Raw genomic sequence first — 22,649 nt, forward strand, 5'->3', positions numbered from 1 at the left:
GGAACATACACACACAAGAGGGCAAAAGGGGACAACAGAAAAACATGAGAACTAATAAAAATCTAGAAATACAACAAAACTGGAATTAAACCAATAAATCTAGAAAACAAGGAGCAAAGTAAAGAACAGCAGAACCAAGACCATGACATGAAAGCATTTTAAGGATGAATCTGTTGAGCTCAAACTCAGCAGAAATGTTACAAGATGCTTCTCCTTGTGCTTAATAAAACAAACAAGAAGGGGGGCTTAGGAAACTATGCTGCATGCATTCACTGAGGTAAGTTAATAGCAAAAGTAGTGGAGATAACATTGTCCAATACAAGTCAATTTCTTTATCAGCACTGCTTATGCAGAGCAGCAGACGTATAAGAAGCAAATGGATGACGGGTCACAGAAATGCACACACTGCTGTTTCAGACGTCAATGTGCCGGTCAAAGCTATTAACATTATGGACAAAGGAGACAAAGCTATTCCAGATACCAGCCACATATAGAAGTCTAGTTCTGAATGCATTGCACTATTACGAAACATGAATAATTTTCTTTTTATCATCCTACAGAGTATTTTAATGCAGTAAAATATGATTTTTTTTTTTAAATTGTTTCCTGAAGTCTCCATTAAGCAGGCCATAAGAGCAGCTAGAGTCACACTTAGGAACTAAGTGGTCTAAATCTGCAGTGAACTGATAGAGTGGGTGCCTGGCTTCAATGACTCCCTCATAACTTTTCTGCTACTTCAGCTGTAACAGCTAAAATATCTGCTGCTAAAAAAGCCTGAAAACATGATGGTGATGATGATACATAAGCATTTTATGTTCAAATTTGATTTGTTCTTTTCTCAAAATAGCGAACTGTCTCAATGGTTTTTTCTAACTCAAAAATGTCTGCTTCTTCTGGGAAAGAAACATCTTGAAACAAAGTTAGAATTTGCACTTTCTTAGTGCCTTCAGATTTGCTTTTGCTTTAAAAGGTCCTGTGGGTTGTTTTATGTTGCAGGAAACAGACAAACTAATTAAGCAACCAGCTGTTATGTTCAACCAACCATTTACCAGCTAAAGACCTGGAAAAGACTTAAATAATGATGATAAATCAATTTGATATCTTAATTTCTTCCTGCTGTGGTAACATATTTGAAAACATTACATTTATACAAAAAAAATGAAAGTTATACAAAATAAACAATGAAATTAATGAAAGACCTTTAAAACCAGTTCTGTTGTCTGAATGATGCAAGAAGTTGTTTCTGGAGAATTATAGTTTTGGACAAAAACAATGGATCAGTTTAAATTACTAAAACCTCATAATTTTACCCCTCCCATTAAACATTGCTTCTATGATTTGATGTTCAGAAACTATGCATGCCTTCCCCCTGCATGCTGTCACAATGTTAAGGTTGAAAAAGCTCTTAGATGTCTTCCGAATGTAGTTTTTAGCAGGTTATAATTCTGGTAATGTAATAAAAGAGATCTCATATGAATTAGAAACAAGCGATTCCACTGGATATAATCTACCAATGGAGTATATTAAAAGCAGGCAGTCAAGTTCAACCTCAAAGATGACCACAAGATGCCAAAGGAAATCTCAAATAAAGCAAACTCCAAAAATAAAATTGCTAAACTAAGGCATGCTTTTGCTATTGTTGATTTAAAGTGCTTATCTCATAGAAAATGGACGTTTTATTTAGCTTTTAACATGTTATAATACAATTTCTTCATTAAAATATTGCACAAAGGGGCATTTTGTTTGATTCCTATATCTCTAAGTTTAATCAATCAATCATAGTTTATTTGCATAGCACTTTACAAAAACACCAGGAAGACCAAAGTAAGATAAAAACATTGTAAAAACAAAAATCCGAAGCATCAATCCGTGTGGTCTAAGTATTAAAAGCCTGTTTGAAAAAAATGTGTCTTAGTCTGAACTTAAGAAGGGGCAGATCTGTGAGAACACGCAGACGGGGGGCAGGCTGTTCCACAGTTTAAGTGCAGAAACCACAAAGCAACAATCGCCCCACTGTTTATACCGGGACCTGAGCACGTCAAGAACCATTTGATTGGCAGACCGGAGAGCTCTGCTGGGGCGATGTATGGGCAACATCTCAGTTTCCCATAACAGGGCACCACAATGAAGGACAAGCATTAACATTTTAAAATCAATCCGAAAACAAACCAGGAGCCAGTGCAAAGAGGAGAGGATGGGAGTGATGCATCCGTGTCTGGATGAACCAATGAGGAGACGAGCTGTGGCCTTCTGCACTAACTGTAACCGTTGGAGTGACGACTGTGGGAGGCCAGACTAGAGAGCGTTGCGGTAGTCCAACCATGAACTGATAAATGCGTAGGTCGCCTTCTCCAGGTCTTGAAGTGAGAAAAAGGGTTTAATCTTGATCAAAAGGAGTAGCTGGGAAAAGCTGGCTTTGACAACAGCATTTATTTTTTGTTTGAAGTTTAGTTCTCGTTTGAAGACAACTCATAGGTACCTGACGGCATTGCTGACTGGACCCCGACTCTGGACTGACTCTGAGGGACATCCCCAGAACCAAAAATAATGAAGTCTGACTTACTTTACTGAGTTCTGCTTTCAATGAAAGAGGACCTGCAAAAGGGAGAATTTACCCTAACCAGGATTTGCCAGTACAGAAAAGGCAGACCTTCTCTGATCAGGGAGGGGTGATGTGAGGCATAGCACAATAATTCCAGCTCAAAGCAAAGACAAAGTGGCTCTTTTAGTATGTAATCTGCACAAGGCCAGCAGCTAGTTTTTAGGTAATGTCTTACTGTAAGTAAAAATCTGTGTTTTTCTTCACCTAATATTTCTTAACAGCTCAATATTATGTCGTTCTAACTAGTGTTGATGTCATTTTTTGGCCCCGATACCAATACCTAGCTTTGCAGTACCGGCCGATACCATACCGATAGCGATACCGGAATTAATGTGTGTGTGTATATAAGAAGAACTGCAAACTACTTGGATGTAAAATAATTGCCACCATGGCTTTGTCTGCTGTCTACCTTTGTGAAGCAGGAAAAACACTAATTCAAAGTGAATCTAGAAGAACTTTTTGTTGCCTACCTGGAATGGGTGACAATAGTTGATTAAACTTTTGGCTCTCAAAATAGTATCTGTGCCCTATTTGTTGGCAATCGCCGATACTGATACCTCCATTTTAGTGCTGGATCTGGGCATCTAGTTCTAAGAGCATTATTTAATCATATATTTGTCAGTGGCTGACTTTGAAAGGTTAAAAAAATCATGACACAACTCATAAGAAAAACTGCAAACGTTTAAGTTTCATTGAAGTTGTGCAAGGTAGAAACATTTGCTGCATAATAAAAAAAAAATGAAGACAGAGTAAAGAGTAGTAAAGTAGTAGAAATGCTAAAAACCGATCAGAGAATACAGTTTTATGATAAATAAGTCCAAGCTGAATTATTTTCACTGCTATGCGTGGTTGAAGTAATACTTTGCAGGAGCGGGACCTGTCCAGTTCAGCATCACAGAAGCCATTTCAATAATTCAGTGTTTTATAGAAGGTGCTTTAGGAAAATGTGAGAGCCTCTGCTTAAGGAAAGGAATATAAGACAGGACTGGGACCGTTAGCATGACAATCAACCCAGACATTACAGTATATGCACAAAGGACTGGCTGGGAGTTAAGACATAAAAGGTTTTACTGAGCAAAGCTTCTAAGATGAACTCTGATCCAGATCCCATTTAGATGCTCCAGCATGACTTCACATAGATTGTACGATCAACAAACCCTTCAAACATCTCGTATATTAAAGTCTCAGAGATTGTTCAATGACAACAACCTAAAGGCAGGGTGTACACTTATATATTTTTCAATTAGAAATCAATTTTATTAGAAGTCTAATAGGAAAACTACGCTTTTTCTGGAGCATAAATGTATTGAAATTATTTTCACTTTCAGAGAAAGGAAAACTTTGCTTACGCTTGCACTTTCTTAGGCATCTTAAAAAAACAACCTTATATAAAACAGGAAATGTTCAGGTACTGCACAGAATATATATATATATATATATATATATATATATATATATATATATAGATAGATATATATGAAAAAAGACAAATTAAAAGGTAATGAAAAAAATAATTTTAGGACAATGAAGGGATTTCTTACCAATCAAACTAATGAAAGGGTCAGGTACTGCACACAGAATATATATATATATATATATATATATATATATATATATATATAGATAGATATATATGAAAAAAGACAAATTAAAAGGTAATGAAAAAAATAATTTTAGGACAATGAAGGGATTTCTTACCAATCAAACTAATGAAAGGGTACAATATTATTTCCTCAGAAATAAAAGTAAAATATAATTAATGAATTTATTTAAGACTTAGACCAACTTTATTCTCTTTTTGTATACACAGAGTGTATACAAAAGGAAATTTCATTTAAAATTCTGCCACAGTGTCTACCTGCTTATTTGGACGGGCTACCAGAAGTAGAACATCAAGCTAAATGTTTAATATTCCTCCATCTTCAAAATGCTTAATTTAAACAACAACAAAAATAAAGCCTGGCAACGTTGGTATATTTGTAACAAACATTAATATGAACCCAGCCACTGAAAGCCATGCAGCAGTTCATAGGAAGTCTTTCTGCTGGATCAACATGAATGAGACTTCAGTCTCAATTCTATATAACGTTCTGTAGAAGTTGCTCTCTCTAAGTTCTCCACTAATCTTCCTGTAGTTATTGGCTCTCTCTGGATCTCCATGTGAATATTGCTCAGCGGTGTCTCAGAATAGAACTTCTCAGGACTGAAAAGTCACTCACCTGTGGTGTCATTCCATGGCAGAGGTACATGATGGGAATGTTATCAGTGTCGGGTCCCTGGTCTAAACACAGGTCATCTCTCAGGCTGTTCTTTAACTGAAAAACAAATGTAAAACAAAAACAGGGTTAAAATAACATCTAAACACTTTGAAATTTTAAATATAAAAAGTAACTGCATGTTTACTTTGGTTAATAACAAGTCACTTTCACTGAGCAGAAACTGAGTTAGTAACTTTGTTACTTTTTTGTAACTAGACTTAGACTTAGACAGACTTTATTGTCATTTTGTACACACATAGTGTATAAAAAAATAAATTTTGTTCAGTGCAGCTTTCAAGACATTTCCATTTTTAAAGTAGAGAGTGATAAATGTAAGCAGCAGCGATAAAATTTAAACATGAGACTGGTTTCCAACATTTAGTTGTTGTTTTTTTAAACCCCATTATTTTATTTATTTGTTTATTTATTATTAAGTGTCCTGTCTGACAATGTGGCAATAAGAATAATTGTCTTGATGCCAAAAAAAGCCCAAAAGATTTTACTTTCACAAGTGGAGCAGTACGGCTATCGCCATAGTGTTCTGCTTGATTTATGTATATAAATTGCTTTATTATAATTATGCCGGGAGTTTTACAGTTTATATGGACACTGCAAAACCCCATTTTATACAACATTCAGCAGTCTAATGGCAGTGGGGAAGAAACTGTGCTGGAATCTGCTGGACCTGAATGCTTCGAAGCCTCTTCCCAGAGGGCAGCAGCAAGAACAGTCCATGGTGTGGGTGTGAGGGGTCTTTTATAATGTTACTACTAACTATAACTAGTTACTTTTTTAGGGAACACACTGATGATGACACAAACACAAGGAAAGGTTTGGATGCACTGCTTGTTGAAATGCAAACACAGTTCATATGTGCATTTTTGAGGATCTGCTTGTGAATAAATTGTGTAAATTGAGCAAAAAAGCACGAGAAGTAATAGTGTAAAATAACACTATTAACACTATTCATTCCAAAGGATATTTGTTTTCTTCTTCTAGTTTTGTGACCTGGTTGAATAACAGCAAATGAATACGTTTAGTTTCTTCTTTTAACCAGACAGGAAAAAACAGAAAAAACATAAGCAGTAGTCAAAGACTAGTGAGGACAGCAGTAGCTGAACAAACTATAAACAAATTCTACTCAAAAGATGAAGGAATAATGATACTGTTATAAAGAAAATGCCTCTACACAGGATTAACATGACTTTCTCTCCTCCATTTTTAAAGTTTAAACACATGACCAGAACTATACGCACTTCGAAGCAATGTACAACTAATCTAAAGATGCAATATATTCTGAAGGAATGGGGACTGAATTTCATGTGACTTTAGTAAATACAGAACTAAGCAAAGTAGAAACACCTTGAGTCATTATTTACTTAGTAGTTATCCCTTTAATAAATGACCTGCTGTTCTCTAGAGGAACATGACCTATGTGTTTGTCTCCAAACAGAATTAATCTGTGTGTACATGTATATATGTGCTGCATTGTGGGAACATTATTATCTCCTAAATGATGCCTGGCACATGGAGACAATCAGTCATGCTCTTATTTGCTATATTAAGCACAGCAACAGGGGGACCCCTCACAGAAAAAATACCTATTCAGTCGTTACAGTTGTACATAATACAGGGTTGCTTAATATTTTTATGTTGAAATTCCTGATTCTCAGGGCATCTTTTGCCAAATTTCAGGATGGATGGAAATGCAAATAAAAGGATGGACAGACAGATACAGTAGAAAGAAAGATGAACAGACAGATGATTGGTAACTTCTTCGGTGGATGAACACAAAGATGGGTTGAAAAATGCATAGATGGCTGGAAAACAAAAAGAAGGATGGATGACGGCAGGATGAATGGAAGGGCGGACTGACAGAGAAACAGACTGACATCAAAGAAATATGCACTGAAATACAAACAGGAATAAAGCGAAGAAAACCTTAAGAAAATACAAAATAATTCAAACATGTCTCTGCTTTTCCAATTTACAAATAGCAAGAAATAATCTGAATGTAGTGAAACTGAAAATACAAACCTAAATATAGCAAACTCAAATATAAATCCCCAAAACTGTGAGGGGAATCCCTTTGTTAAAGAATTAACATTACAAAACAGTCGGGTAAAGATGTTCTTTTATCCTTTTCTTTATTAAACCATAAAAAAATCTGCCTCTTGTGACATTTCTTTTCTTTTTTGTCCTTTCTTTCTTTCCTATTTTCTTCTTTGATGTTTTTACCAATATAATTAATCCATTATGATAGAGTGATGCCCTGCAGGGCCCTAAGTGGGTGGCTAAAATGGGAATAAATGAAATCAGTGTACTGTAATTACTGCCTGCCAGGAGTCGTGCAGACAATTTCAACTAACATATACCTTTTTTAACAGATATACAGACATTTTTAAACTGAACAAATACTTTTGCGGTATCCACTTTTTGGTGTTTTTTTTTTTTATCCTGCACATAATGTTAGAAATAATTAAACAAGGGCATGCAGGTGGTGCAGTGGTTAGTGCGCAAGACCCATGTACGGAGGACTTGGTCCTTAATGCGGCCGACCGGGGTTCAAATTTGGCCTGTGGTGCTTTGCCGCATGTCTATCCCCCTTTCGTGTCAGCCTACTGTCAGAAAAACAAGCCACTAGTGCCATAAAAACTAAAAAAAAAATTAACAGAGCTGTGGACATTGGCTTGACTTGAGTCAGACTCCAGGCACAAATTTGATGAAACAAAAGAAACTGTACAACCTGAACAAGATGGCACTCCATGGCAGGGGTAAAAGTCATCAAGAAAATGACAAACGTCTTCATAAAGTAACATACAACAAACATTTGTTTTGTGTGCTATGTTTTTCAGAAACAGATTGTCATGACTTGTTAATAATTAAAATTTTGACTGACTCAAGTCAAAACCTCTGTTTAAGAGGTGATTTTCCTTTCTTGGAAAAAAGAAAAACAAAAGATCCTGGAAGGAGCAGTTTCTTAAGTGACGATTTATGCAATATGTTCAATTTCCGCAGCATGGCTGTTGTACACTCCCTTAAATATAGGAGTTAAGGCTGATTTATACTTTGAAACTTGGTCATCTGAATAGGTGTTGCAGTGAATGCAAAGACGTCCCCGCCCCCTCCGCAGACGCTGCTTAACCTCTCCCAAATTGTAGGTTACCGCAGACTGTGCTGCAGACCGGAGGCATCTGATTGGCCAATTCTACATCCGCTTGCCGGCTTGTTTTGTTTGTATGACTGTAATTGCGGAAAACAACTCGTGAAGTTGGACCAGCTAGAAGAGCAAGGTGCACGAGAATGCTGGGACCCTTTTTCCACCTGGATCCCCGTTCTTTTTCCCCCTCATGTCCCTCTGTTGTCGGACGAACTTGCTCCCACTTCCTCACCGCCTCCGCCGTATCTAGACCCACAGCTAGTTGGTGATTGTACCTCTTGGTTGTGGTGTGGAATATAACATAGTGGAGACCACGCTTCAAACTTGAGCATAAATAAAAAATGTCTGCATCAAGCTCACTGCGGCACACTGCTGCGGGGAGTAGAACTTGCCCTTTAGGCTAAGGAGCTCAATCCGTCCTGGAAGAAAATTGAAGTAGAGCTGTTTTGCCTCCATATTGAAAGGCATGAGGTTTTCCAGTCACATTCCACCTATAGGAGGCCCAATGGACGGCCCAGGACAGAGTGGAGCGACAACATCCCTGGCTGTTCCTTGGCAAGCTGGAGGAGGTATCTGGGGGGAAGTGCTGGAGTCAATGCCTAGAACACTGCCCTTATAGCCTGGTCACAGATAAATAGGAAACAACAAGCTAAAAATCTGTTTTTTCTTTTCATCTGTGGCTAAGCCAAATTCAGCTCTGACAAAAGCAAATTCCTTAGAAGTACTTTTTTTATCCAGACTTCCCTTCCTTGTAAATACCATATTAGGAGTAGACTTTAGTAACTTTTTATGACCATGTGTATGGCCTTTCAGTTGGTGCTGTTCAGTAGGTGTAACAAACAAACCATGGGCAGACTAAAGTTTAAAGGATGAGAAAGATAATGTCCTCAGAATAAGTTTAAACAACCTACAGCAATACAGTAGTAGCCAATCAAAATGTCCCCACTTTCCTGGATTTGGTCCTTTACAATTGCTTTTTAAACTCCAATATTTGTACTAAAATATTCTTTCTGTCCTGATGTGTGGACATTAAGATGTCATCTCCTGGTCATACCCTGTAATTCAGTGAATGGCTGGAGTCAGAGTGAAAAAAAATGCACGCCCAGGAAAAGGCCAGAGGCTGGAAGTTCGAGGAAATTCTGCCGGGAGTCACGGCTACGGGAGTAGGCTGCCAATCTGCTGGCATTTGACTGGGAAGGGCCATTTTGAATGGCAGCAACTATATAGAGGAATTAAACCCTGAAGAGTTAATAGTTTTAAGTGACTTTAAGTCACTTCCAATCACTGCTGCAGTGTTTTACCAAAGACCAAAGACTTTCCAGTATATGGCATTTTGGTTAGAACTGGTCAAAACCAGAGAAGACATCTACTTGAATTATGGTGCTGTTAAAATGGAGTTCATCACAAGTGGCCATTCACCAAAGGGCTTAGAGTTATACTGGGCTTGTCACAGATCTTCAAATACCAGGTCTGGGTGCTGGTTTTTAAAATCATTAAGCTTTTTCTTACTGATAAGAAGTTTTGTGCTCCCGATATGTTCTTTGACAATGTTTAGCTGCCTTTTAGCCTGCCTCCAACTTGTTTTTATTTCTATGTTTTTTAAAAAATAGTTTCCAACTTTATAAATAGAAGACCTGTTGTGAGGCACTTAGTTGTATCCTGAGCATTTTAAATAGTCTGTTGCATCTATGGTAACTCTGTCATTCAAGTGACCTTTTAAAAGAGATCATTTGAATACAAATGCCTGTTTAGTCTTCCAGCTTCTTGGGTCTGACCTTTCGTATTCCTCATAAAAGAAAACAGGATACAGACATTTAGATTCTGATATGAATCAAACGTCTTTTTAATTTGATCTCACAACTGCCGCATTCTGAATTTTTGATCAATGGGTAGCTTGAAAGGTATTTCCTAATTTTCCACAACCATCTTTTTTACAAAGAGATCTTTTTCTCCCTCTGTGAAGCTGTTTCCATCCAAGATCCCTGCCATCATCTCTGCCTGAAATTTCTTATCACCTCACATGGTCTGCTCCTCTGCAATCACATCACATACTGGCCCAGAGGGGTTTGACTGTAGTGCTGGAGCCTTTGAGGGCTGATCTGAGCTTTCTATTTCATAATATCTCATGTTGCTGTCACATACCAAAAAGCAATTAACAATAATCTGGTACTTTATTGATCCCCTGTGGGATTTCTTCTCCCAAACCATCCGTACAGATGTCACAGGTCAGGTCCACACATGTACACACAGCTGTAGCCCAGAGAACTTCAGTAAATCAACTTCTATCTCAGTGCCACTAAGGCTAAGTGAGTTTCAAAGCAAATTCTTAACTTTAGAGTTCTTCTTTTTTTTTTTCAAGAATAATTGTCTTGATGCCAAAAAGAGCCCAACAGATTTTACTTTCACAAGTGAAGCAGTAGGGCTATCGCCATAGTCTTCCGCTTGTTTTATGCATATAAATTGCTTTATTATAATTATGCAGGGAGTTTTACAGATTATATGGACACGGCAATGTAAGTAGAACAGGAAAGGAAAAATAAAAAAAGGAAAAAAAAAAGATGAAAGAAAGAGGAGATAAAAGGGAGATAATGATAAAACATTTTAATTCTGCTTCATCACCTGCAATGAGATGAAGAAGAACAGCACAACCAACGGACATGGTACAAGATATACAATAAAGTAACACCTAGATACTATCGCTGAAGTATAAGTAGTATTAATTAATCTGACATGTATTCTATGTTACCTGAAGATAAGAATGTGGGCTTTCTGTATGGAAGTGAATCTCTAAGTACCTGGAACCAAGCACCTGTAGTTGTTTGTGAAAGTTCACTTGTGCATGTAAAGTTTATCCAAAGGAAAATTGCTCAATAGTGGTTGTGGAGAGCCGAAGAGGCACCCTCCCAGAGCACTGAGTCCAGTGCCGGGAGACTCAAAACCCCAGACGGCCAAAGGGACCCCAAGAGCGAAGGCACCAAGGAGGGGCCAGCCCAGGAAATCCGACCCCATCAAGGGAGGAGGAGAGACAGCACGAGGAAGTCCCCAAGCCACCGCAATGCCGGAGCCCCCGGGACGAGTCCGCGGGCTTCGCCGGCAGCCAGCCACCCCGAAGTGAATCCGGCCCTGGGCCCCGTGGAGAAGCCACCAGGAATGAGTAGCCACCCGGGCATCCAACCCCAAACCCCTGAGCTCCACCAGTGCACCGGCGAGCCCAGGCGCCAGCCAGCGGAGGGAGAGCAGGACGGGGGTGAATGGTCTCCGCACTTAGCGGAAACTTATGTGCATGGGAGAGGGATCAGTTTAGACCCCAACCTGGGAAAGAAAACAAAACTCACAGTCTCAATCAGACCTTCCCACCCTAGTGCCCCCACTCACAACACAAGGACCCCCCCCACACCCCCCTCAAAAAAAAACGTGGACACACATTCAAACATAACACTCACATTCAATAATACCAGGACCAAAGTCCCAGCAGCACTGGTGGTGGGACCCCGGTCTATTGGATAACCCATTAACTGAACCTAAAATCCAGATTGGGGGAGGGGAACGGTGACACCGCCACACCAACCAATCTCATTCCTGCTTCAAAAAAAACAAAACAAAAAAAACTTTAGAGTTAAATTAAAATGGTTACTGTAAAAGTTCCTCCAAATATGTATTTTATATTTTAGAATTTTCAGTGTGGTCACATAATCCCTGAAAAAGGAATGGATCAATATCGGTCTGAGCATCATCATTTGTGTGCAGTATTACTGCACACAAATGATGATGCTCAGACCACTAATACTGCTGCTTAAGGGACAAACAAACCTGAATTAAACCTGTTAAAAGGTCACACCAAAGCCATCAAAACTGATTTCAAAGGTAGAGAAAGCGTTCTGCTTTGCTGCCGGAACAAAAAAAAGGAACAGGGCCAAACATATGCACGGAAGCAGAAACAGTGTAAATAAAAACTTAAATCCTGATGTTTTTTGGGGTTCTGTTTTCATATTGCCTGCTCCCCTACCAATCCAAGCTGCCAAAGCAAGCTGCACATCATTGTGATAAAACTCAACGTCTCTTGTTTGAAAACTGTGTACATTCTAAACTCATCAATAATTATAAATTGTGAATCACAATCGTTGTCAAATTGAACTGCTTATTCACTCAGATATTATAAGTCCATTGCAAAAAAGATAAAAATACTTAAAAAGGAAAAATAGCACCATAACATGTTTACACAGGATTTTTGCAGTTATTGCAGTAGTAACAGGAACTTTGGTTCCTTGACTGGTTACGTATTAATTTTTGTTCACCTCGATGATTTTTTATTCCAGGAACGTTAAGCCTTCTTGAAAACACATAAGATAAAGTGTATATATATATATATATATAAAAAGTCACCTTAAATCTCTTCTTTATTTTTTTTACCATCCACTACATATCTCTGGATGCATTGTATATACTCCATGCACCTTTTCCTCCTTTGTTTTGCTTCTGTTTGTGTATAAGAGCCAGCTGGTTTCACAAATGGATTTCTAAAAGCAGTGCTGGACTGGCCTATACCAGAAACCTTTGAGCAACTCCAATGATTCCTAGGCTTCACCAATTTCTATCGCTGATTCATCAAGAACTACAGCAAAACTGCTGCCCCTCTATCTGCCTAAACAACCCACAATGTCACCTTCTCCTAGACTACGGAAGCTGATTCAGCATTCCGTTTTCTCAAAGAAAAGTTCTCTAGAGCCCCCAGTTAGGTCTAGCCAGACCCCCATAAACAGTTCATTCTTGAGGTGGATGCTTCTGACATTTGGATAGGAGCAGAAACTGATTCTAAACTTCATCCTTATGCCTTCTTTTCCCACAGACTTTCCCCCATAGAGAGAAATTATGATATAGACTTGGGAGAGTGGCATCACTTGCTGGAAGGCTTGGAACCTCCTGTGCTGGTTTGGACTAGTCACAAATTGATTCACCAACACTGAAATTATTATTCCTCACTAAGAGAAGAGGTGCCTCAGGCTCAGCAATCTGAACCTGATCCCAACACTGGTCCACCTAATTGCATTTATGTACGTAGTGCAGTAAGCCCTCATCTCATTTATTCATCTCCTTTCAACCTCAGACTAATGAACAAACGGAGCACATGAACCAGAAGCTCGATGCCACTGTTGGGTGTCTCTGTTCCTCACGTCAGTCTAGTTAAAAGTTCACAGCTCCCTTGGGTTGAATACTGCAAAAACCAACGTGTGCCTTCTGCTAGTGGCCTCTCCTCTTTCAAGACCTTTTTGGGGTACCAGCCTCCTCTTTTTCCTCCTGAAGATAAGAACCCATCTGTGCCATTGGTCCAGCATTACATTCACGGGTGCCAAAGGATTTGGAAGTGTTGTTTCTGCCCTCAAGTGCACTAAGGAACCGAATGAATGCTTCACTGACAGAAGGCTCTGCCCTGCACCTCAGTATGTTCTCAGCCACGAGGTTTTGCTTTCTGGGATAATTTAAGTCTTCTTCTTGGAAAATTGTACCCTAAGTTCATTAGTCCTTACAAGGTGGTTTCTGTTTTTAGTCTGACTTCGGTGCGTCTGGACCTTCCTTAAGGAAGGGAGTGCTGTCATGATCCTTGGGTGAGCATGTGTGATAGTGTTTGGATGACCTGGCAGCCCTGCCCATCAACAACATTAGCTGCAGTGTTTAAAAGAGTTGCAGGAGAGGGATTCAAAACATGAAGATTCGACTCAGTTGTTTTGTTCGCAAGCTGCTCCCTTCAAGACCCCATCATAGGAAATAACCAAATAATTTGCTAATTTCAACAGCAATTCTCGCTGGACCTCCTGCCTGCCCTCTCTCCACCAATTTATTATTTTCTCTTGGGATTCCCTGACACTCCCCCAGAACTACTCTGCTCACACAAACAGTAAACCTGCGTAACTTAAAACCATGCAATAATAATTTGCTCCATCTAACAACGTCTCTGCCTTTCCAGTCAGCAGACTTCACAGCGCCCCACTCATTATCCAATAATAAAACAATTGAAACTGGTTCTGCTAAGTCTCTCTGGTGGTTTCTGCACATGGGTCTGAAAAATTCCATACATAATGTAAATATCAGCCTCTGGAGTTCTCTTCAATAATACTTCCTTCATCATTGGTGACTACCAAATATTTCTGACTTTCCCCTGATCAAACAAACACCTTGGTTAATCTGCACTTTTTCCTCCCTCTTGGTTATGTTTCTCATTGGTAACCTTTTAATAACATTGATCAACTGGCTCATTTAAATACACAATGACATCCATGCTGTGCAGGGAATAGCTCAAGGATAGCAGAGCTTGAGGAGGAGCCTTGTACGCAAACTGAGGTACAGCTCTAATTTATCAAGGAATAATGCTTGGTATCCTATGTGAGCATGGATTCATAAATACATTTTTTTTTTTTGCAAACTCCTTTGGGATGCGTGTACACTTTTAATATGGATCCCACGCAATTTTTGATAAATGACACCCCAGGTCTTTTCCCTGTAACCACAATTTGTCTGCTTAAATTTAGACAGTAAAGCTTAAATAGGTCAAGTAAGTTAAGTGAAAATTTAACTTTCTGAATCTAAAACAATTTTTGGATAATAGCAGCATTTCAGTATGAGTTGTTATGGAGGTACAAAAAGCAAAATCAAAGACCAAAACAGAAATCTTACATCACCGTGAAGATAGACAGAGATATTTTACTTCTATCGGCATGAGCGGTCAAAAGGGCGGAACTCTGCTCATCTTTCAACAGTTTCTGTCATCTTTCAGTGATGCAAAAAGACAGTTGCCTACAGACAACTGAAGGGATGAGCAGAAATTGAAAAACAAAAAGCTGTTAAACTATTTTTAGACTTTCCAACCCCTCTGTAGTGATCCAGATTGAGTAAGGCGGCATTGATTATATGTCACTTCTGCAATTACACCTGTTGTGTAAGTAAAGCTTATTGTTTAAGGCTTATAAAGGGTTGAAAGACTTGCCTGGTTGTAAATGTGTTCACAAAAAACATGATTTCAGTATATAAAAATTAAATCATTATGATTTAATTTACACTTTTCTTGTGATAACTGCAATTATGCTGGACTTGCTTAGTCACTTCCATGTATAACAGAAATCTGCAAGAAAAAACAGATGAGTGTGACTCATCAACAAGACACTGAAGCAATCAGTAAATGTGATGGACAGGCTTTGATTAAGTATGCCTAAAACATCTAAGACACACTTCCTGACTTTTGCTCTATAAAACAAATAAAGCACTGTTAAGGACAAGTATCTAAACAAATGCAAGATATCTCTCTCCCTGTCTCTTTCTGCACAGATATGTTTCTAAGTTGTTTGTGCTCTCTGTAATTAGTTAAGTAGGCAACAGTGTCAAAGAACTTTCAGCACATGCTCAATTTGATGTCTAAAAAGCATTGAAGATTTATTTATAGGCCAATATTTAAAGCACTGATTCATGAGCAAAGTTCAGATTCCATTTTGTGTTCAAAAGTTGCAAGATTTCAATGAAATGTGTCATTACTGTGTGTTTTTCTACTTTTGCTTTTTGCTAAATTGAATAAACCTATCAATCTAATATTATTTCAGTCAATTTTTCAGCACTTCAATCTAAAATTGTTTCTTTAAATTAAATAAATCAGAGTCTTTTTGTCCTCTTTTTACCTTTTTGATTGGTCCAAAACACTTGTCTTGGAAAGAGTGGGTGATCTTACTGTGTAGTGAGGATCATGCTTGTTTATGGTCAGTACGGTGTGACAAATTATGTATTCCTTATTTGCAAGCATGACACACTAAGGGCCTGATCTTTAAAGATTTTAAATAACATGCATTTTACTGCACATGTAATCATTTTTTGTCGGCAAAATACTTGTTGTTGGTTATTTACAAAGATTGCTGCACAAACTTTAAGACATTGAAACAGGTTTAGTTTAGCTCCAATGAGATAAGCAGATTTCGTAGTGCTACAGGGTATTTGAGAGTGGCTGTAAAAACAAAGATAACATCCCAAACCATGGAGATGGAGATAATAATGAGGATTATTTAAAATATAACAATGATAATCCCCTCTTAACAGGTAATAATGTGATGGAGGGGTGTTGGATAGAACCCCTACAGAGGATTCCATCCGCAGGGGGACTTCAACTCTCATGTGTGAAACAACAGTGACACATGGAGGGCTGTGATTGGTAGGAAAGGACCCCAAGCTCTTAGTTATTAGTTATTTAATGAAATAAATATTTGGGGACATTCGTCCCCAATTCCCTGCCCTGCTTCATTAAGAATAAAAGAGACACACACATAGAAATATTTTTTTAAGAACAGAATGAAGAAAGTGAGAAAAAAGAAAAATAACTAAGAGAGAAATGTAAGAGAATAATAAATGTTTTAAAGTTAGATTTAACACATTTATTATAGTCCAAAATGTAGAACTTTTATATCGCTTACAAAGAGTCCAAAAAGTAATTTGCTCATCATAGTTTTACTCTCAGTCTAAAACTTGGCAAGAAACAATATTAAGCTGATAAAAAATAAATTGTCCAATAAAGAGCAGTGTGCAAAGCGTTTCTTCTCTACTTCACCACCTTTCCAATAATGTAATGCCCCATTTAGTTTTGGAGAGGACCTTCAGCATCGAACAGAATTGATTGCAGAGGTTGTTCGCACAATGTCCATGGAGGCCTGCGTGGCAACCTAAAGTGTGGCTATAAGCCTTAACAATTTATGATTGCTAGACAAAAAAAACGTCACCATCCGCAAAAAATGGCGGTGCTTCATATTAGATGCCAGGTGAGAAAAATATCTGAGCGACAAACATTGACTTTTTGACAGTTGCTGTAATTTGTACCACTACACTGTCGTCATGCTGATATTATCCTGGGGTAGGAATGTAATTCAACCCCAGAAGTTCCAGTAGCAGACAGACCTGAAGTTGAAATGCCCCTTTGAATGGGCAAGATCATTTAAACCTTTCTGAACAATGTCTATATATATGTATATATTTTTTTTACATCTTCACTGGGGTGCCAATGAGAGGGCTGGGCATTTTATGTTATCATTAAAAGAACCATTAGATGCTTAAACTGCAGCATGGAAAATAGTCTGCTCTGAAACTCTGCTTTAAAACCAAACCACTCAAAAACTAAGCCTTGATTTACAGCATGTGAATAAAAAACTGTAGATATAAATACCTCAGATGCTGCGGCTTCAAAAATAAAACCAACAAATCCTGTGGACTGCAGAGAGATTTATATGCTTTAGCGGCAGTGTGCCAACCCATTCATAAAAGGCTTGAATATTATTGAGACTGATTAATTTGAATGTGATTAATTGTATTAGGCCAATAGGTTTAATTAAATATTTTAATTTAATGTGTTTAATGGAAAAAGGAAAAATAAGAGTCACTGGAAGGGCGAAAGCCCATTTAAAGACATTTGCAAAACATTAACAGTAATGGCTGGTAAGTATTTGTAAAAATGCATAACAAGAGAAAAAATGGCCAATTTCTGATTATGAACGTTAACCCAACAAAATGCTTAATTTCTTGTTTAGAGAAGCTGAATATATATAAACCTCTAAGAACTGATGCGGAGGGAAATGATGATGAGCTTTATGTTGCAAAGAGATTTAAACCTAATTCTATGAAATCATTTTTCTGTAGCCTCAGACATTAATTTTCATACATATTAATAAACTTAAATCAAGTGTTTAAAGGAAACTCACCACTCCATAAGCAACAGTGTCACTGTAAGATCGCAGCTCTGGGTAGATGTTGGAGAGGAACCAGCTGAACGGTTGGCATTTCAGTCGGGACCGGAGGGCTTTCCTCTCAGAAATGTCCCCTATGTCTATTCTGGAGTTCTAGGAGAGGAAGTAAACACAAACATTATTTTTCCAGTTTTAGCTTTTTTTTTTTTACTAATACTCCACAACCTCGAGCATTGTAATAAAATACAATGCGTTGAAACCTTTAGATCTAAAATGCTGCAGTAAATAAGGAGCTGAGTTCTGGCCTTGGGCTCCTTCCATCTATGCTGCAATTCTACAAGGCCAACTTGAGAGGCTTAAATAATAAAGGAGCTGAAAGAGACAATAAATGTTTGGAGAGCAAAGTCCTGGAGAGATGGCATTCATTAAATAGACACTTTTAGAGGGAAAAAAAGGGATGTTGCCTGCAATGAAAAATTAAATTAGACCCTGATTGTCAAAATGGCTTTTAAAAGACAAAAGTGTAAGATATGGGCTTAACATAGCAAATAAAGTATTCTGATAATTACCTTCCTTTTAGTTTTCAGTATATTTAAGTTTAAAAAAATGATTCACCGGTAATGTCAGCCTACTACAAATTAGAAAACCTAGTCTGGTTTTGACAAACATTTTTTTATATTACTCTTAAAAAAAACAATTGAAGATTTTCTTTATGCTGTAGTTTTGAAAGAATTGTTCTAAATCAGTAGATTGTATTTAACATGCACTATCAAAGCACTTGTCGTTGGATCTAACACACTAAACGATTTTCTTATGGGCTTTATGAAGTCTTCATTTCTAGTTAATAGGAAACTCCTCCAGATGCAATTAACTAGACAAACCAGCAGCCTCTCTCCGACATATGACATCCTACTCCAGGCAGCTGCTTACCTGAAGTGGAACATTCCAGGCCATGTAAACGTGACTCTTGTAGTTGTCCATCCACACCTCAGCCGCTCTCAGGGCGTTGCGTCGCACGTGGGCCGTCAGATTCTCCGTGTATGGTTTGTGAGCACGCTCAATGTGGGCGATCCTGGAGCAAGGCAGGACTTCCACGCTGCCTCCGCACTGCCACACCTGTTGTGACAACCAGAGACTGTTGTTCCCTTTAATTGAAAAACAGCAGATGTTTTCTGCACCTGCCAAGTCAGACTCAGTTACTCCTGTAGGTTGACAGAAGCAGATTAATTACTTGAATGCTGTGACTCAACCTCTTCTGTAGAATTAGCAGAAGCATTACAGGACCATAAGTACCATGCTGAGGATGCTCACCCAGGTGCTTTGCTATTTTTACCCAGTTCTACACCTTGTTGACAGTGGAAGCTGTCAAATATGCAAGCAAAGCCAAGGTGGCATACTGACAGATTCATACAGAATTCACAAAGAATAAAAGAGAAACATACAGTCCACTGGAAGTTGATGTTCAGGTGAGTCTTTTTTTAAATCTTTTTTATCTCACACAGATGCAGAGAAGGAAAATCATAAATCCCTGCTTGAAAAATATAAATAAAGCTGTGAAGACTTGATCTGGGAGGAAATTTTAGATTAAATCCACATTTGAATACACTGCCTTGCTTGTTTGCTTTTTTTCAAGCCAAAATGGGCCTAATGGCAGATGACCAGGAGCAAACCACTGCTGGAAACAAATCATAAAAAAGCCAAACTTATTTTGCCAAACCGTATGTTGAAAAGACACATGGCTTCTGGGAGAATGTTCTACGGGCAGTATGAAGAAAATTTTACCTTTTTGCCAATGTTCAATGTTCCCAGATTGAAAAAAAAAAAACCTTGCCCCAACTGTGAAACACAGAGGAGGCTCTGTTATGCTCTGGGACTGCTTTGCTTCATCTGGCACAGGGTGTCATGAATAGGGCTGGGTATTTTCGCCAAAGTCATGAATCGATTTGATTTAGATTCATGCACTCTAAATCGATTAATTTTGATTCGATCTGTTTTTACAACATTAAAAGTGGTTCAACTGTATTTCAAAACACTCATGTATTTTATTTTTTCCTGTCATTATAAACATAAAGTGCAAACAGGTAAATTGGACAAATGTGAACAAAACTCTCTCAAAAGTGCAAACGTGTCTGTGAAAAGTGAAAAAGTGAAGCCTCACACGAGAGAGCAGACGTGACACAGCGGGCATGCATGAGCTGCATTATCTTCCCTGCACAAACCATATTTGTATCGCTCTCTGTTACAAATACAGGGTTTTTGCTGGTCAGCCCCCATTTGTTAATGTCTTCAATCAACTTATTGGCTATATTTGCAGCTGTCTGGCTTGAAGTAATCTTGAGTGCATCTTTCCTGCTCATTTGAATGTGAACGTCACGCGTGTCACTATAGAACTAATCGATCTCATTCCCTAGACACCGATTTTGCAAAAATGTTAAGGAATCAATTCAAAATCGATTAAATCGATATTTTTACCCAGCCCTAGTCATGAATCTCTGCAGCATACACTGAAATCTCAAGACTGTCAAGCGATTCTAAAAAGAAATGTGCTGCCCATTGTCAGCAAGCTGGGTCTCAGGATTATGACCAAAAACCTGCAGCTAAATACAGCCAAGAATAGCTAAAAGGAAAACTGGGAAGAATCAGTACATATGAAGCGTTACATATGTTCTATCTATGTCTTCACGTAGCTTCCATTCAGCCTGTATATACTTACATTTCTTGTTTAGGGTAAATTTTTGATACCAGATGCATTTCCTGTCATCTAACCTAACAAAACATTAAGGTATTAGCAAAGGCTATCAAAACTGAGGCTAAAGTATTTACAGTACTTAAAGCTACAGACAGCGTAAAGAGGCATAGAGCAAGTAGGATTACAGGTACAACACAGAAAAGGACAGTAAGGAAATTGCATCTTTGTAGTCTTCATGTTGGACAATCTTAACAGCTGAGATGTTAAAAAATATATTTTTATCAAAGAATAGCTGTGTCCTATTTCACTGAGAGGGATCACAAGTCAAAAATATAATCCTTTCTAAGGGCACTTTAACACTTGTTTAATAATTTGACATTTCTTCGTTTTAATCTTATTTATCTTGAAAGAAAAATTCACCAATATCAATGTCAACATGACAAAACAATAACCTTGGCTGTTTTTTTTTATCAGTAACACAGATGAGGTATATGTGACCCACAATAAGAAATATCCTCAACATCATTTGGAGTACTTAATCATGTGCTTGCAGGCACTTACTGTCAAAAGCGGAAATATGCTGTTGTCATCATCCTGTTTTCTTTTAGGCAAACAATAATAAAGCTGGAAAAGGTCACCTTGATAAACAAATAAAAAGACGGACAGGCAGATTTGTGTGCTGTTCAGCAATCTTGAGTTCTGCTCCTGATTTACTTGTGCAGAGCCTTTCAAAAGTCTGAACTTTTCAGTTTTTCACTCTCACACTAGAAATGTCAATTTAGATCATGTGATTATGATAGGGAAACCACAACAGTGGGGCAACAGTGGTAACGGAAGTAAGGGGTTTGTCCTGCAACTGGAGGGTCGCCAGTTTGAGCCCCTCATGCAATATCACAGTCGTGGTGTTCTTTGGCGAGACTTCACCCGCATTGCCAACTGATGGTGGTGAGAGCTCCCAGTGCTGACTGTGTACAACAGCTCTGCTTATATCAGTGAGCCCCAGGGCTGCTGTTGCTGCAAAGTAGCTTGCCAACTTCAGTTTGTGAATAAGTACATGTAGTATACGGCGCTTTGGGGTCCTTGGACTTGATTAAATTAATCTAACCAAAGTATTGCCAATGTGTACGTTGTGTGTTTTGAAGCGGGGATGTTGCGTCCAGGTCTCCACTATAAGAAGGGTTTTGTCGGCAGTTTTATTAAAACAGTTTTATTTTTGTTTTATCTGACCAGTCACCCTTTTGCTATATGATTGCAGTGGCTCTAAATGACTTGTGACAAAGTCAAAGAAATTTCATTTTGCCTCCTTCTCAACAAATCAACAATCAAAAGCAGCAAACACGCCGGACGCGTTACGACGCATAAGTGCAGGAAAGCAGCATATGTGCATATGTTTAAAAACTTTACTACATTTACAACAGACACTAAAGAGAACACTCCACGGCAACGGAGCTCTGAGCAAAGACAAGCTTTAGTGACCGGGTAAGTAAATTACACATTACTGTGTGTGAATGTTATTAACTTATAAGTAAGATACAGTAGTAGCCATTCAAGATTTCCCCACTTTCCTTGATGTGCCCTTGGCTGGTCCCCTACCATTCCTTTTAAACATAAATCTTTGTACTAAAGTATTACTTCTGTAATTCAGTGAAAGGGTGGAGAAAGGAGAGTAAGAAAATAAACACGCTCAGGGGAAGGAGGGATCCACCCCAGTGGCTGGAAGTTGGAGGGGATTTTGCTGGGAGCTGCAGGGAGGTAGGCTGCCATTCTGCTGACGTTTGACTAGGAAGGGCCATTTTGGGCTGTTACTGTATGATGACCTAAAAATCAGCATATTGACCAATCTGATGAGAAATCAAATATGTAGCACTAGGCCAAAGTGGAGCGCATACCCGTCTGAAATCAGAAACTAATTCTAAAGTAGGAATCGCGCAGAGTATCTACGTGCGTAATACGAGCAGTGAATGAGCATATTACACATCCAGTATAAATCATTTAAAATAGAACATTGCCTGTTGTGTAACCTAGCCGTACCTTATGCTAATGCCTCTCTGCTGCGCTTACGCTCTATTACTGGCCCGCTGTATTTCCTTCTTTAGACCTCTTTAAGGCCAATTATGGAGATTATCCTTTTGAGCTCTAGGTCTCTGAAACTCCTCCAGAGTTACGGTGGACCTCTTGGGTAGTTGTTTGATTAGTGCTTTCCTAGTCAATCATGACATTTCCAGGGGATGTCCAA

At 38.4% G+C, this 22,649-nt stretch overlaps 1 protein-coding gene across 1 annotated transcript in view; it reads right to left on the reverse strand.

Annotated features, from left to right (window-relative positions):
• The window catches only part of LOC107096271 (polypeptide N-acetylgalactosaminyltransferase 18-like), a 256,788-nt gene that overhangs the window by 69,545 nt on the left and 164,594 nt on the right, over positions 1-22,649 (reverse strand). The window contains exons 6-8 of the mRNA XM_015392852.1: positions 18,655-18,840; positions 17,740-17,877; positions 4,822-4,917 (exon numbers count right to left, since the gene is read on the reverse strand). Of these exons, the coding sequence (XP_015248338.1) occupies positions 4,822-4,917; positions 17,740-17,877; positions 18,655-18,840 (420 nt within the window). The remainder of the gene's footprint in view (positions 1-4,821; positions 4,918-17,739; positions 17,878-18,654; positions 18,841-22,649) is intronic.

Source organism: Cyprinodon variegatus, unplaced genomic scaffold, assembly GCF_000732505.1.
Source record: "Cyprinodon variegatus isolate N-32 unplaced genomic scaffold, C_variegatus-1.0 Scaffold610, whole genome shotgun sequence".
Classification (NCBI taxonomy): Eukaryota; Metazoa; Chordata; class Actinopteri; order Cyprinodontiformes; family Cyprinodontidae; genus Cyprinodon; species Cyprinodon variegatus.